Source organism: Thermobia domestica, chromosome 3 (genome assembly GCF_964235325.1).
Source record: "Thermobia domestica chromosome 3, izTheDome1.hap1.1, whole genome shotgun sequence".
NCBI lineage: Eukaryota > Metazoa > Arthropoda > Insecta > Zygentoma > Lepismatidae > Thermobia > Thermobia domestica.
In genome coordinates, this window is record NC_137456.1 from 17121344 (window position 1) to 17139173 (window position 17830).

Consider the following 17830-nt stretch of genomic DNA (forward strand, 5'->3'; position numbering starts at 1 on the left):
TCAGATTCAGGTTTCCTCTTAGCTATTAGTTTATGACCCTTAGTACCTAATGATCTTTATTACCTTTTTTGTTGCTCTGATATGGTGACATTTTGTTGCACTCTGTTCATTTCGCCATAAATTTTGCATTTCTGGGCCTGTATCTGTGGCAGTTAACTCGAGAATTGTAGTAAAGGCCATCCCTGCATAATGGGTAATTACGGAGAAAAATGAAGTTTAATCTTGGTTTCAATGAAGGGACTTAGTAACGCCCAATTGGGTAAACCGACAAAAGAAGATGTTTCAGTGTTTCAAACCCACTGTCTTTAGGGATGCAGAAAAGCCGGTTTTTTTTTCACATAAAAAGCCGGCTTTTTTCTATCTAAATAGCTTTCTTATGGTATACTCTATAGTTAGATAAGATTTCCATGACCTAAATGCCATATTTCGCTCTGGAATTCACCATCAAGATGGATGGAGCTCGTTTTACGAATTAAAGCAAACATAAAGAATGTAGTATTTGAGGTTAATGTTAGAGGTTATTTAACTTTATTTTACTTTTGAGTTATCAACATTTTTTCTTCTCTGGATCATTTCAATTTGTCATCCGTGTTTCATTTCTAAGAGTTTAGTAATCTAGCTTCTAGCGCAAAAGTTAAACTTCGTCAAAGCGTACGTTTTTCAATGTATTCGTCAAACCGTACTTCTACATTTCTGTTATACTGTAGCTGTGCAATGATTTAGGAATAATTTTCCGGATACACCTTGAATACCATTTTATACAAATAATCAGTAGCGGATTTAGAAAAGTACTTTGGGAGGGGTTTCTCTGATTGTTTCGTTTTTTAAAAAATCCTTAATTTTTGAGAGGAGCTTGAAGTTGAATACAGGCATAAGTAATATTTCGTTTTGTTTATATATTTAGCAATAATCTTCCGGATACAACCTTGAAGATCATTTTACACCGAGAAACAGTGGCGGATTTAGAAAAGTATTTTTGGAAGGGTTTTTCTTTCTAATATTTAGTTTTTCTACAAAAAAGTCCTAATTTTTATTTGAGGGAAGCTTAAAGTTTATGAGTAAAGGCATAACTAATAGATATTTCGTTCACTAAGTCATGTTTGTTGTGCAGTTGTGTTTGGCTTAACTTAAATATATTCCGTAGTTTTTTTTGGGGGGTGGGGTGGAGGAGGGTTCCGTAAAGATATGAAGGGTGTGAGGTAAGAACATGGTAACCAACAATGCTGAGTTACGCAGCACCAGATAGAGAGCAACGCATACTGCTTCGTTTAATCCTTCATGTATAGTCTTACGTGAAAATTCATCTTTCCGATTTTGAAAATGAATTGTGCACCAGATAACCTTTAATTTCTTAAAATAGTAAAATTGTGTACTATTGTGTACATTGTAAATTACCATGTTCTTGCCTCATACCCTTCATACATTGAATTCCCCTTGTTAAAAATTCAGAAACCTTGAGGACTGGATAAACCATGATAGTGGTTATATAAAACTTGACTCTAGAATTTCAAGAATATACAGAACCACCCAAAACAAAGCTCTAGATATGCGACCTTTAAGCGTATCATATAAATGTAAGTATTTCTCTTATGTTTTATTTTAATTTTATTTTGTTTCAAAAAGAAGATATGGAATATTTTGAAGTAAAAATATCACATACAATTTTGCTAGTTATTTGTGTATTTTTTTTAAAAAAGAAGTATTTACGTTCAGGATTGGCTGGTTTACACCAGCTGGTTTAAAAAATGGTTCAAACCAAAAAATAAAAAGAATGAAAATGTGAATCGTGTGAACTTCATGGTGACGTTTCCAAATATCAAACCATCTGCATTAGTTTTATCTCCGTTTCACCTTTTAATCAAGGTGTCTCATATTCAGTTCTCGGTCGAACAAACCAAGTAGCGGTTCGGATGTCACTTTAAGCGAATTTTCTTGATACCCTCGGTATTACTTAAGGATCTTAAGCCTAAACATACGAAACGAAACCAAATTGTATATTTCTGATTCCTGAATGCCTGTTGTTTTATAAAGAAGCCAGGGTTGCTTAAATATATTGATAGAAATTGGCAAAATTTATCGACTGCCTACGTAGCTTCCAACATTAGCTTGGATTGTACTTTTAATGATATGTACATACTAAATTTGTAATTTAATACCTCAGTTTTAGCGTACTGGTTATGATACTTGACCTTAAATTTTACATGCAAAGCAATAACAGGATTTTTCCGTTATTGTTTTACATTTAAAGTAATGACGGGATTTTCCCGATGACTAAGGCGGGAGTTTCCCAATTTAGGAAATTTACTGATGGGATTTCTTTAAGCTTATGTGGCCCCTTCCAGCATAACCCTGTTGTTGCATAATAACACCAAGGCGAAACAAACTTCTTTCTGTCAATATGTAATATAAATACATACAGCAAAATACTTAAACCCAAAAACCCGGTTTAAAAAATAAAACTGGTTTAACTCCTCCCCCAAAAAAGGGTTTTTGGCCTTTTCAAAAATAACCATGGTTCTTGCCAGCCCTGCTTACTTTTGTATATAAGAGGTTAAAAAATTCTTATTATATACATTGGTTAATCCTTTAGAATTCATAATGCAAATATGTTTAAAAATTAAATTGCATGAAATATCTTTTCGAAATTCATGGTTTATTTTCGAGGTTTTATATCATTATCGGCATCAACCACCAATTAAATGAGTTTTTGCGTTAAAGAGAAGCGAAACAGAGTCTACTTTATCGATTTAAAGCAGAATTTTTAAAAAAAGCCCAAAATTTCCGAAGCAAAAAAGCGAAGCAGAAAAAAAACCGAGTTTTTTTTTCAAAACAGCCGTTTTTTCCGAGCCCTTGCATCTCTAACTGTCTTAGTAACTAACCTAGATAGTGTGTGTGATCATAGAAGTACCGCAAAGATGTGTTTTTGTACTATGTGAAGTGTTTTTTTTTTTTTTTTTTTTTTACTATCCTAAAATATGCGTATACTCGTCATCGCTGGCGCATCTGCTCCTTGTAGACGCACGCCGTCACGTGTCCCCTCTGCACTCCTGCCCTGACTTGGTTAGATAGTTCAGATTAAGAATAGTCCATCAAAGCAACATTACGAGAACTTCTCGTTGCTGGTATATGTACATGTTTGGCCGTATACCATAAAAACGAAAATGGTATATAAACGAGTCAGGGCAGGAGCACGGCAGGTGGTCCCGCGCGCGAGGCTATGTGTGTAGGAAGGAGACTCGTCAGTGAAGGAGAGTATGCGCATAAACGAGGGTAGTGCAAAAAGCACATATATTACACACAATTACATTCTGAGAAGTCAACGATAGATTAACGGATCACAACGATAGATCGTTTGCTTTTGAGTAAGGCTAGGAATATGGATATTGCAAAAAGCACCAGTAGCTAGCTGAGGTTAATGGATAGTGACAAGTTGTTTCAGCAGGGAAGAACGAGCAGGCGAATTGTCTATGTAGTGTAATTCAACTGGTACTGAATTAGTCTACGAATCTCATAACAGGACAATACGATCAGCACCTCAGATGCAATGGGAAAGCACACGAAATAAATCTCAGAAATGGAAACAAGAGTACTTACGATTACGAATGTGTGGTGCCTATGTAAAGCGATGATCAGAAATAGAAATCCAAAAACAGGATCATGTCGTCAAATGTGAGAAGTTACCACCAAGATACAAGTTCGGAACAACAAAGCGAGTTCGTTGGTGGCAGAAATGCGCACACTGTGTTTGACCATAGCACCGAAAGTCAGTCTCGTTCGACCAGTGACCAAGACAATTTGACGTCAGTTGAAGATTGGCAAGAAATAACAAGATATTATAGTAAAGCAGACCATAGTAGACATTGTGGGTCATATAGCAGATAATGTGTGTTTCAACTGGGTGAATTGCAATAATCTAAGCTGTGAGAAACTGAGCAAGTTTCCATAGGATACACGGTCAGTAAATCCTAGTGCAATGTTTGACGATCAGGTACGGAGAATCTGGTTTTTCACGCTCTTCGATTATACACCATGTCTAAGGAAGGATGCGATTGTGAGGCGGATGATAATGGTGAAATTGAAGAAGTGGGAGCAAATGGGAGAACCCAAGAAAAGCTCCACACAGTGTTTGTCCACCGCAGAGCTAGCTTGGAGCGGCCAGAGTCGAATTTGAGATGCGTGAGGGGTACGTTATAATGTTCTAAATTGGCACAACGGAAGGTGAAACAATTTCTCTCCATACGAGTACGAAAGAATTCAACTCTACTGAATAATGTACAGAGTCAAGACGTAGGTGAAAAGTGTCGGCCCAATGTGTTGGTTGTCTTTGTTTCCATGGCCCTGTCTTCTGAAGAACAGTCACACTAGTACTGAAACAGTAGCCACTTATGGTGCCAATCTAACGCCAGACAGCAGTCATAGGAGTTGGACTATTGAGAGACGTTACGTAATCCTTCCAACTTTTGCGCTTCGAAGATATAATCAAATATCTAGCACGGACACGAAGAATGCGAAATTGTTGAAGATTCTCAGCAGTTAGGTGCTGATCAAAGGCCAACGAGCCAGGATAGCTTCACGAATCTCAGCAGAACACCATGCCATGATTGTCACTTTCGGATTCTGGAATGGAACCATGGGTAGCGCCGGTAGCAGTCTGCTCAAATAGATTACACCAGTCCATACAAGAAAGTCATCAAGAGGATTGGAATGTTAGCCAATCAGGAAGATAACATGAATTATTAATAGACAGACTCTCAGTATCGCTGGAAAATGATCCATTGTCAATGCGAGGGAAGCCGCAAGAGAAAAAAATGAAATGAAATCATTAAGTTCTACGTCCCACGTTATGCCAATTAGGCTAAAGGAGACGGTGATGATGGGAGATGAGTGAAATGAAGATGAAGAAAGTGGGAGGAAACGGGAGAACCCCGAGAAAACCCACGAGCACGGAGTTTGTCCACCACAAAGTCCACACGGCACGAGCTGGGATCGAACCAGGGACCCCAAGCACCGGAGGTGAACCACTGAGCCACCGCGCCCCCAAGCCACAAGAGAAATACTGCGCAGGGAGAGGTCAGTGCAAGAAGAATCTACTAGAAATTTTGAGTAGGACTACTGTCGTTAAGGACAAGCATCCTGTTTTTGTCCATGAATTCCAGCACCTGACGGTCACAATTGTCAATGCGGATGGAGCTCCGTAGGCGATGGTACGCATTCATATCTCTGACAATCATATTGGCGGCACAAGTTGATTGTAAAGCTGAATCAAATCGGCTACCGGAAAGGCTTCAGCACGAGGAGCATATAACGATAGAAGGTGATCGGGCAAGTGAAGGATGCTCGCACTGTGTCTGCTTGCAACAGAGAGTTTACTTTAATGGACTGAGAATGAAAGCAGCAATGACTACACCGCCTGCAGCGCAACCATTATTTTTCGTATTGCACCTGAAAATGATATAATGAGATATCACAGATGTCTTTGTTAGGCTGAAAATGAATTCCCAGCAAGCAAATAACAGCTAGTGAGCGGTCAGATACCAGTTGTTTCAGTTCCTCCGAATGGCTATCGAAGGTTAATATTCCACTTCCACTACACAGGGGCCATAGTTGGGAAGATTAAGGTGTAAGACAAACCCTTCTTCGTGAGCCAATTACCGTTCACTCGGTATCTATTAGATTGTCCTCCATCATATCCGATTTCAGTGAAATCGACAATGGCTTGCATACTGCCAAAATGAGGGGATAAGGTCATTAAGATGCCGCCGAATATGCTGGTTTATCTTGATGCTAGCAGTGTCGAGTGACGATACGGTGACCACCGGTACAAACATTAGTTTTGGAAGGTTTGGGAGATAAAGTGATGACAGGGGTTTTCGGTTCAGGTTCTTAACTGAAGTGAGCCCAGTTTGTGGAATCGTAAGTAGTCTGGGTAGGCACAGAGTTCCGAATAATAGCAGCAACAGAGGCAAACGGAACAGGAAATGAGGTTAGAGTGCTTCCTTTTAGATGACGTTTCACATTGGCTGCGGAAATCTTTCCAACAGCCATAAGCTCTGATGCGCTTTTCTTCATGAAGGTTTGACGGCATCTAGAACAGACAGAATGATCACAAGAGTGCTTGATCATTGTACAGGAATCCAGACGCCATGATTTTCTGGCCATAATTCGCACAAGAGCTGTGTAGTGCCCTTTTTACACCGTTCTGGTACGGCGCAGGCAATCCCACAATAACAGTTGAGATAAACATTAAAGCATCGGACTTCCGAGTGCCGATTCGTTGACAACGTAGGACAGGCTTACAAGGAAAGAAACAGAACATAAACACATCAGGAATAAATACACAATGCGTTCCATAAGATGAGAATAGGAATTATACACAACTGTAGAATGTTGACTAGTTTTAATTCTGTTACTGTATATAATAAACAAACAGTTGTCGTCTCGTCATATCAGTTACAATCAAGACGGTTATGCCAGTGATTATGATAGTGTACACATCCATATATCCAAATTCATCAACATTAACATGTGAGTTCTGCACGTAATAGCATTCCTGTTTCATCCACCAATACACATAATTAACATTTATTTACTAATATCTTCGTATTCCAATGCATAATTAGTCCTTTAAATCGTCGTGTTTCATCATATATATGTATATCAATAACATTTATATTACTTTTAGTGACTCAGTTTTGCAATAGCAGAAGGATGATCATTTAATCACAGGAAGCAAACCTAATCATTTGACATGGCATACACAATAATAATAAAATGACTACACTATCATATCTGCACAGGCATCCGAATTGTTATTTGTAATTAACTTCTAAGATGTTCTATTCATCCTGGTGTGAAAGATATTATATATAAACAGGAGAGAAGACATTCCAGTTACGGAATCCTCATGGATTCCAGACTGTTAGATCTAGTACAGCATATTTATGTGTTCTTTCCTTCTGAACGACATCATTATATACACACGGTTATTTCATATTTCAATCACTAATAATCTATATACAGCAGAAAATATCAATTTAACAGAGGAAAAAGAAGATAACTGGCTATAATTTCTCGGCCATTAACGCCAATACATCGGTGGCACAGATTAATTATAATTCAACATTAAATTATATAACGAAATGAACAAAAATAATAGCATAAATGCAATACTAACAATAACTAATAAACTTTTGGTAATGGTAAAGATAAACAATAAGGACGTATTAAAAGAAAATAATCTTATTCTGTAATGGAGACCAAACGGGTCCATTACAGTTTGCCCCGTCTTCAAATAAAAAATATATACATATATTTTTTTCTGACTGTCTAGTGCAAGGTACTTAAATCACCGTCCACACTAAAATCACAACACAGGACAAATACACAATAAACGATAATAGAAACAAGGAACAAGTGAGCAAAATTTACATGAACTAGGCTTCACTCACTACTCTAACTTTCTTTCGGAATTTCCAATTCATCTCTTCTTTTTCTTTCTTCACTTTCCGTTGGTCAATCTTCCGTTTCATCTTAAACCATCCTCTGACATTTACAGTCCTGATTTTCTTTCGTTTCTTCTTTCTATGACGGTTCTTTGTTTCCTCTCCTCCAACTTTCCGTGTCCATGTGTTCGATTTCCTTTTGTATTTCCAGGTCCAGATATCGCTATTCAAGGTTTTATTCAGCTTACGGATCCTCCTTCCAATTCCATATACTTTTCTTCTCTTCTTTCGATGCACATTAAGGATCATCTCTTTAACTTTCTTTCCGTTGTTCTTCTTCCTAGTTTTGTAATTCATACAATTATTTGAAGTAGGCCTGTGTTTTAAACTTTCTTTAATTTCGCTTTCAGCCTTAAGGTAATCGAAGTCTTCATCCTGTGATCCTTTCCATAGCTTTCGTACTCTTCTTACACTATTTGACACGCATTTATTTAGTTTATTTTCTCCGAGTACTATTTTCTCTTGCAGGGTCTTAGCTCGCTTCCACCGTTGATTACTCTCATCATCATTCTTGTCTGATTCAGGCGAATAATCAGAGTTTGATGGTTCTTTCTTAAGCCTCCGATACTTATGTTCCCTACTACACTTGTGAACGGATTCTGAAAGCTTTTCATTCTGTTCTTGTAGCTTGGAGTTATCTGTTTCCAAAGGCTCAAAATCGACATTCTGTGGTGTACTCTTGGATAGCACATCCCTAAGAGCTTGAACTTCTTGCTTCTCTCGGTCTAGTTCCTCTTGTTTTTGTTTCAAACTCACTTCAAACTGTGACAACAACTGGCCACAATTTGTCTTTAATGAAACCCTTTCCATTTCCTTCAAATCTAAAGCCTCCTTCAGGCTGTCTATTTCCGTTTTCAGACTATAATTCTCGTCTCGAAGACTATCAAATTCTTGACTTATAGTTTTTACGTACATTTCATTCGTCTCATAAGCTTTAAGCTGTAGTTGCAGCTTCTCAATTTCAGCATCCTTTTCCTTTATAGCAATAGAATTATTAAGTATAACAACTTCAACACGTTCCAATTTTTCAGAATACATACTATTCGCTGTATTTCTTTCTTCCTCTTCTTTTGACTTTTGAGAAAGCATTTCCTTCAGTGCTTGTTGCAGTGAAGTTATTTCCTTTTCTTTCCCAGATATTTCTTTCTGTATCGTATTTTCCTTTTCATGTAGAGTCTTTCGTAACTCCTCAACTTCCGCATGCAAATTTTCTTGAAGCTCCTGATTCTTTACAAACTGTTTTCTCTGTTCTTCTAAATTATTTTCAAGGCTCTGAATCTTTTCATCCTTCTCTTGCGCAAGAGATTCCAAATCCTTCATTCGTGTTTGCAAAGATTCAATCTCACATTTGTGCTGTGAGGCCATATTGTAGTTAGCTTCTTCAAGAGCGTTACATCTTTTTTCCAAAGTGTTTTTATCTGCACGTAACGTTTCAATCTCTTGTTCATAATTATTCACTGACGACAGTAACTCATTCACTCTATCTATACACATTTCAGTTTTACTTTTTAGTTTATTGTATTCTGCATATTCGACTTCGAGAAGTCGCTGGTGTTCACATAACTTTTCACTAAGCACACCAAGTTCACTGTCTTTAGCACCAATAATACTTTTATAATCCACTACACGCTCCTCATAAGATTTGATTTGATCCAACAAAGATTGTTGTGTATTTGTCGCTTTGGTTAATTTTGTTTCCAACTCTGTCACTTTATCATTAAGAATGGAACACTTACACGCTTGAGTCCGTTCTTCAAGAGCTGTAATAGTTTTCACCTTTTCAGCTATTTCTCTATCCTTTTGTTTTAACCTGTTCATGACAGAATATTGGTGTGCTTCCATATCACACATTCTTTTCTTCATCTCTTCAGACTTTGTTTTCTGTTCATTCAGAGAGAGTAAACAGTCTTGAAGCTCCCGTTGTAAACGATTATTCTCTTCGCGAAGATACTTCACCTCGTTCAGTTGAGAACTCGTTTCAGTTTTGATGCTCTGTTTGATTTCATCCAAAGTGTTAACATACACAGCTGCCTCTTGAGTATATTTCGACTGCGGCTCTTTTCTTGTGGCTTCTATATTCTTCTGTGATGACTGCTCTGGCAAACTCGATACCTTCTTCTTTTTACTTCGGCAACGATCGCAAATCCAAATTTCTCCAGCAAAACTCATTTGTACATAGTTTTCAAATGTCATGTTAATACACCTAAAGTGATAGTAAGATTTACATTTTTCACATATAATTGAAGCCACTATTTTGCGTCCTTCCTTAGGCGATACTTTTCTGTTTATACAGCAGGCATATTGCCAATCTTTGTCCAAGTTTTCCTTCTTACTATTTACTTCCATCATTTTCATATGGTCGAAAATCCAGTGATTCATCCGCATCTGGTCATCTTCTCATGTATGTATCCTCTCATGTTTCTCTTCTTGTTACCTACTCACCACGTCGTGCTTCAGTAAAACCAGACTTTACTGTATCCTGGATAAACGGTCGCCAATTTTGTAGTGCCCTTTTTACACCGTTCTGGTACGGCGCAGGCAATCCCACAATAACAGTTGAGATAAACATTAAAGCATCGGACTTCCGAGTGCCGATTCGTTGACAACGTAGGACAGGCTTACAAGGAAAGAAACAGAACATAAACACATCAGGAATAAATACACAATGCGTTCCATAAGATGAGAATAGGAATTATACACAACTGTAGAATGTTGACTAGTTTTAATTCTGTTACTGTATATAATAAACAAACAGTTGTCGTCTCGTCATATCAGTTACAATCAAGACGGTTATGCCAGTGATTATGATAGTGTACACATCCATATATCCAAATTCATCAACATTAACATGTGAGTTCTGCACGTAATAGCATTCCTGTTTCATCCACCAATACACATAATTAACATTTATTTACTAATATCTTCGTATTCCAATGCATAATTAGTCCTTTAAATCGTCGTGTTTCATCATATATATGTATATCAATAACATTTATATTACTTTTAGTGACTCAGTTTTGCAATAGCAGAAGGATGATCATTTAATCACAGGAAGCAAACCTAATCATTTGACATGGCATACACAATAATAATAAAATGACTACACTATCATATCTGCACAGGCATCCGAATTGTTATTTGTAATTAACTTCTAAGATGTTCTATTCATCCTGGTGTGAAAGATATTATATATAAACAGGAGAGAAGACATTCCAGTTACGGAATCCTCATGGATTCCAGACTGTTAGATCTAGTACAGCATATTTATGTGTTCTTTCCTTCTGAACGACATCATTATATACACACGGTTATTTCATATTTCAATCACTAATAATCTATATACAGCAGAAAATATCAATTTAACAGAGGAAAAAGAAGATAACTGGCTATAATTTCTCGGCCATTAACGCCAATACATCGGTGGCACAGATTAATTATAATTCAACATTAAATTATATAACGAAATGAACAAAAATAATAGCATAAATGCAATACTAACAATAACTAATAAACTTTTGGTAATGGTAAAGATAAACAATAAGGACGTATTAAAAGAAAATAATCTTATTCTGTAATGGAGACCAAACGGGTCCATTACAGCTGCTGCCACCTTACACGTGGTACATTATAGATTGGTTTCCGCGAGTTTTGTGACACCTTCTGTAGGATTTGTCTTAAGTGGTTAATTTATTTAAAATGAAAGAATATATTGTGTAAATTATTATTTTGTGGATGACCTTCCGAAAGCATATTTTATTAGTTTTTAGAATAATACTTTGAGTGTGTCATATCATTTACGTGTGGATGTATTTTCAGTATCTTATTTTATTGCATTTTGCCATAGATATGAGTATTATATTATTAATGGTCTGTTTTGTCGTTTTTAATCGTTTTAGTGGGAAAATCGAAACAGGAAGTCATCTTAAGAACTTTCAAAATTCTATTTTTGTGACGGGAATTCTTCTAAAATTTAAGTTTTCAGAGATCAGCCATTTTATCTTAATGGACACAGACTCCTTTGTTCCGTCAAAATTATCCTGATTGAAAGTTAAAAATCTGAGTTAGTTCGAGATGTACTTCATATCTTCTCATTGCATCGATATTCTTTCATCTTTCGAGATTTAGGAACATCTTATTGTGAGCCCAGAGACTAGCAAATTAGGGATCATCTCTTTGTGATTCCATTATAGCGATCGATCGTATCTAAATTGTCAAGAATTCCACGAAGATTGACCAAAATCTCTAGCTAAAACTGCTAACTAGACCAAAATGATAATGCTCACTGGTGAGATGCATTTTCTAACTACTGAAGGTTGAGGCAGTATAGCAGGTTGCCATTGGTGGCAGCAGTTTAGTGTAGATAATTTTAGTAGTGAACTTCATGAAATGACCAATCTAAATTCATTGTTTATGTTCAGAAAGTAGAGTTAATTAATTAATGTGCCTACCTTATTTAACTGTATCACAGTATATTACAGCGTAGATCGTGCTGTTAGGAAACTTCTCATAAATTCAACACTTTTCCAGGATACTTCAAGTTATATTTACACCTCACTTTAATAGTTAAAAAGCAAAGAAAATGATCCATATTTATATGTTACGTTTATTTTTAGGTTTCGGAAGATGATGAACTTCCCAACTTCATCTGTTTGACCTGTGCGGAGAAATTGGATAGTTTCCATGAGTTTAGAGATACCTGTCTTAAGTCTGAAAGTTTCTTGATAAAATTAGTGTCACTGAAAAATGTTTCTGTTACTGATGCATCGAAAAAGCGAGAGGTAAGTACACAAAGAAAACTGTATAATGTGTATTGAACATAGCTTAAAACAGTCAACATGAAATAGTTCTTACGTAGGTCAGGTAGTAGTGAAAATACATGTTAATTGTTCTAGTAAGTAGAATGCAAAATGTGGTAAACTTTTAAGTAACTATATGGCTTATGGAACCCGGAGTTCAATTTTGCACTCACATAAGCTCCCCATTGACTTCCGTCCTTAGCCAACTGGATCCAGTTTCTACTTTGTATTCCTATTTCTGCGAGATACATCTTAATATTATCCTTCCATCTTCTCGTAGGTCTTCCTAGTGTTGTCGCGATTGGGTTTCCAGTTAAAATTTTGAAAGCTTTAAAATTGAATCGTTAGATTTAAGAACGGAATAATTCCAAAAATCAAAATTGAATCTAAAAAACTGTATAAGTACTCGAGTTCTCATTCAATGATTACGAAGTGTGTACTAAAATTTGAAAATGGATATTATTTTTCTCATGTTTGAAGCGAAGCTTGGGGATAATGTAAGGTGCGGAAAGTCATTTTATCATATTTTGGTCTTGATTCGCTTGTTAAAAATGATGAGTCAGTTATACGATACGAGTGAGTAGAATTGAAATGATGGAAAGTCATGTTAATGTAGTTTCATTAGAAATGTTTAACAGTACAGCAATTCTAATGGAAAAATATGTTCTAAACTCCGTATGAGTTCACAGATAGACAAAATAACTTATAACTAACCATTCCAGAAAAATTGACTTAACATTACAATATCTTGTTCGAAAGATCTGGCCACCCATCTCTCTGTGGAAAGCACTGATTTCTTACCTAGTTAAAAATAATTGTGGATTTTCTTCGACCAGTTGAGCTCTTTGTTAAGAGCTGAAGTATTAGAATTTGCTATGTAGGATTATCTGAATATAAACATGTAAACCAAGATCGATGGCAACATGTTTTTGAACAAGACTCTACATAGCAAGTGTCAGATGAACTTCACAGAGCACAAAGTTAAGTTTGGCGTCACATTATAAAGCTAAGAGGTCAGAGAAACAGAGCTGGACTCGTAAGTTAACCTATTGTAGGAAAAAATCGTCCATCATGGAATTAAGCAATTCTTAGTTGTAACTAAACCTGCATTTACTATCTCATAATTTATTTATGATTCAAATTGACGTTCAACATGTTTATTTTTTTTTCTACAATTAGATTTTTCTAGCAATCAGTTTTTCTTTTGGAGGGAGGGAGAGGGGGATGTGACCAAGTTCAAACACTAGCTTTGATGAGCAAAGATCATGAACTAAAAGTTTACAGAGTAAAATATTCTACCTGTGTACTAAAGGAGGTCAAGGTTCTATTATGATAAGTTGGATGAAGTTACCTGAGGACGTACGATATACATAATAATAATAATATTTTTTTTTTAATACAATACCAAATAAAGTACGACAGGAATTAGATTTACAGGAAACAGCTTCCAGCACAACAAATTAAAATTTCGTTCCTTTGCCTATATTTTAACTTTTAAGTTTTCAAAATATAATTGAAATCCATCTTGTTTTATAATATAAGTGTTTTTTTTTTTAAAAATTACATTATTTTTTATTTAGATGCAATGCTTATCATTTTTCATACATGTACGCAGTCTGTCAAACAGGATAGCAATTCGGAAGTAACAATGGAAGGAACAAAGCGTTATTCCATTAAATAAGCTTTGGGAATCTTGCAAAAAAAAAAAAAAAAAAAAAAAAAAAAAGAAAGAAAAAAAAATCGGGAACTAAGTCGTACCGAAGATAGATTTCCTGATAATATCAATTATTAGAAATTAACTGCAGTTGATATTAAAGAACTGTTTTAGTTTTGTATATGCACATTTTAACGTAATATTTCTCCTTAGGAATTGAGTCGGTCATTGTGAAAAGAGCATATGTTACATTCGAAATATGTTGTACATAATCCCTTTTAACATTGATGGATTCAATTGTTTAACATGCGTCTTTCTTTAAAGCACAGGGGGAATAATTACATGTTAAGGGTATGTCGAAGAAAGTTGTACCAGTATTAGTAACTTATGATTTTCTTACGTATCTTTGGGGGTGAAGTTTTTATCTCCCGGGGAAAAAGACCACCGGGGCGAGAAGTGTGGCACAATAATACACATGTTACATGTAATCTATATGTATTTCAACTACAGACATGTACTGTTGCCATTACCGATCATTAAGTGTACATCTAACATGTACCGTGCATGTACAATACTCATATGTTTTGCTACGTTTCATTCCTGAAACATAGCACACATGCTACATGTAATGTGTATACGTTTCAACTACAGACATGTACTGTTCCCATGGCCGATACATGCACTGTACATCCAACATGTAACGTGTGTACAGTATTCGAATACATTGATCCTACAACATATGTTTTGCTATGTTTAACTCCTGAAACATATAGCACACTTGCTACATATAAACTGCATGTGTTTCAACTACAGACATGTACTGTTGCCATCATCGATACATTCACAGTACATGCAACATGTACCGTGCATGTACAGTACTCGGATATATTTATCTTACAAAATGTTTTCTTTCTTTAACATGAGCTGTACATTAAACAGAAATAAAACTTCCTTGTCCATTTAGCAACACTTTGTTTTACTCATTCTAATTTTCGTATTTCTAATTCTTTTCCTATGAAATTTATCACAAATATACATTTCTCGATTATACACATAGTATCAGTATTAAAAGTACAGTGCAAAATCATGATCAAATTATATTCCCACAACAAGACAGTTATAGATATGCGACAATCATTTTGGACATGACTGTACGTTCTTCACATTTAACAGTGAAAAACATACCCTGTATATGCGCTATACATAGACCGTAATCAGTAATCTGTACAGCAACTGTACGTCCAGTTTAATACAGGTACACACACAAGCATTTCGAGGTGGCGATTTGCTTGCTCTTAACAGGTACATTACATGCAACATGTAAAAAACAAATTTCACGAAAATCACGAACATGCATTATACAAGTATTTCAGAGCCTGTACAGTGCGTGTACAGGAGAAACATTTTCATATGGGTTGGCCATAAAACAAACGCCGGCGTGATATACTAACCCGTATACAAATATGTGGAGTTGCAATGTATAACTCGTAGGATATGATGCTTTACTGTTGTAAAAAAAAAAAAAAAATTCAATACTTCCAATGTAACCCTAAAAATGTAATAAAGAAATAACGGTTACTTTTTAAAAGAAAATATTCAATTAGAACTGAACAATCTACACAAAATTTGCAATCGATCGGTGAAAACGGCATCTTTCTATAGCTTGTTCCCGAGCTATTATTGTCAAAAAAATTGGCCACATACATGTAAACTTGGCATTTTAATATATAGACTAGCTGAACCTGCGCTCTCTACACAGCGCATCATTCGCATATGAGCATAAATCTCCTTCTCATTCCTTACAACATATGTACATGCCCCTTTACAGACACAAGTGAAAGACGTCTTGATAAAAAAAAAATCGGCAAGGGGTATCATAAAGGCGAGATCTTATCCATTATTTTTTCAATACCTCGCACTGTTTGTAAGATTGAGCCTATTGATTCCGGTTGGAGTTTCTAATTCATGTATGACCAGTGTTTTCTTTCTTCTTGCATGCAGTATGTAATAAGCAAATACATTATATATACAATTAATTATAATGGCAGTTATATATGGTGTTCATTCAGCAAAACACTCCAAAAATAAAGATTTATCTTAGACTCAAGAAATGGTTATCCTTCCTTTTTCATTATTTGGCCATGAAACAAACGCCTGAGACATATGCAACCCCAATATACAACAATGTGGTGTTGTAATGTATAACGCATAGGATATGATGATTTTTTTTTTTTAATTTCAATGCTTCCAGTTTACCCTAAAAAATGTGATAAAGAAATAATTGCCATGTTTTTTTTTTAAATATTCAATTAGAACTGGACAATCTACGCAAAATTTCCAATCGATCAGTGAAAACGTCATCTTTCTAGAGCCTGTAGTTTCCGAGATCTCATTGTCGAAAGGATTGACCACAAACATATAAACGTCCTCAACATATAGTTCAAAAGAACTCAGAAGATGGAAGCACAATTCACATGCATTGATTTTAGAGAAGGCTTATTAAAATACAAAGGCTTTGAACAATAATTTTATATCATAAACTTTTTTTAAAAGATATAGTTAACTAATTTAGACTATTTAAAGTACAAATACTTAAAATGTTTGTCTCTGTTAAACGTGAAATCACACATAACCGTAAGTGAAAGACTTGAAAGCTAAAGTTATAGGTTGGAGCTCAGGCGCTTTTAATTGCTGTTGTAGTATTTTGATAGATAGATAATCCCTGTTAACCTGCCACCACGGGACCGGGCTTGGATCGGATAACGAAAAAGTCGGTTAAAACGAAAATTGCAATTTTTTAGGCTTTCAATCATATAATATCTGTATAATGTTTAAAAATAGGATTATACTATTAATTATGAAAGTGTAACTATTAAAATGAGATGCTTTAACCACAAACTGCTCCAGTAACACTCAATTGAGTGAAGTACAATACTGTATATACTGTATTTATTAAAGCACTTGACTATCACCACTGTAAATCATAAAATACAGTAATTTAAGGTGTGTTTGTATTGATTGAAGAAAAGTACAAAAGTGAAAAATACGACTGAGTCTATAATGCCGAATGAAATAACTACAGCACTCTTTCTTATAAACAAATTTATCAACAAAAAGAATCACATTTGGGCATAGAATACAACATTACTTTAAAAAGTCTGTGATTTTCTTTTGTTTGTATTGTTCATCTGCTTTCTTGAATGTATAATCACGCCACTTTTTGATAAACATCATTTCAACTGCAGTCGAATCTTTCTGTTGCTCGATGTACGATGCTGCCAACTGAAGCGCTTTTATCCCATCTGCATGTCTAATTTTTTTTCCTCTTTCCTTCTTATCACTGATTTCTTCTTCATCTTGAGTCTCGTTCGATACAGGCTCAACAATTTCTTCGTCGGTCAAAACTTCATTTTCAAGTTTGTCATCACTTGTAACCCATTGTTGAACGTCTTGAACTCCAAATTCTTTGTTGATACACAGTTTTCGTAAATCATTCAGCAGAGGCACATTATCGTATGACTCATCAGATACTTTTTAAACTTCTTTGTTGCTAACGGGTTGTCATTACGTAGATTTCAATGGCTCTTTCGATATCAGGCGAAGCTTTTCTCCATGACCTTAAAATAGTAGAACATGGGATTTCTTCAAAACATTTGGCCACCATGTAAATTACATCTTTTATGTTAATAGATTTCAATACATCAACTAGTCCTTTGCTCTTGGCCACCATGTAAATTACATCTTTTATGTTAATAGATTTCAATACATCAACAAGTGTTTTGCTCTCTAATTCCATTTTTAGCAGAATTTCTGAAAGATTTTTTTTCTTTTTCTATAGCGTCTCTTGAAGCACTCAATGACCCCTTGGTGCATTGGCT

At 35.5% G+C, this 17830-nt stretch overlaps 1 protein-coding gene across 47 annotated transcripts in view; it reads left to right on the forward strand.

The window, feature by feature from the left end:
* LOC145680198 (uncharacterized) overlaps positions 1–17830 on the forward strand; it is a 490330-nt gene that overhangs the window by 6815 nt on the left and 465685 nt on the right. For all 47 annotated transcript variants that reach the window (XR_014130618.1, XR_014130617.1, XM_081750465.1 and 44 more), the window contains exon 2: positions 12116–12280. Coding sequence is in view for 45 of the 47 variants with exons in the window: in XM_081750465.1 (XP_081606591.1) it covers positions 12116–12280 (165 nt within the window). In the remaining 2 variants the exon portion in view is untranslated. The remainder of the gene's footprint in view (positions 1–12115; positions 12281–17830) is intronic.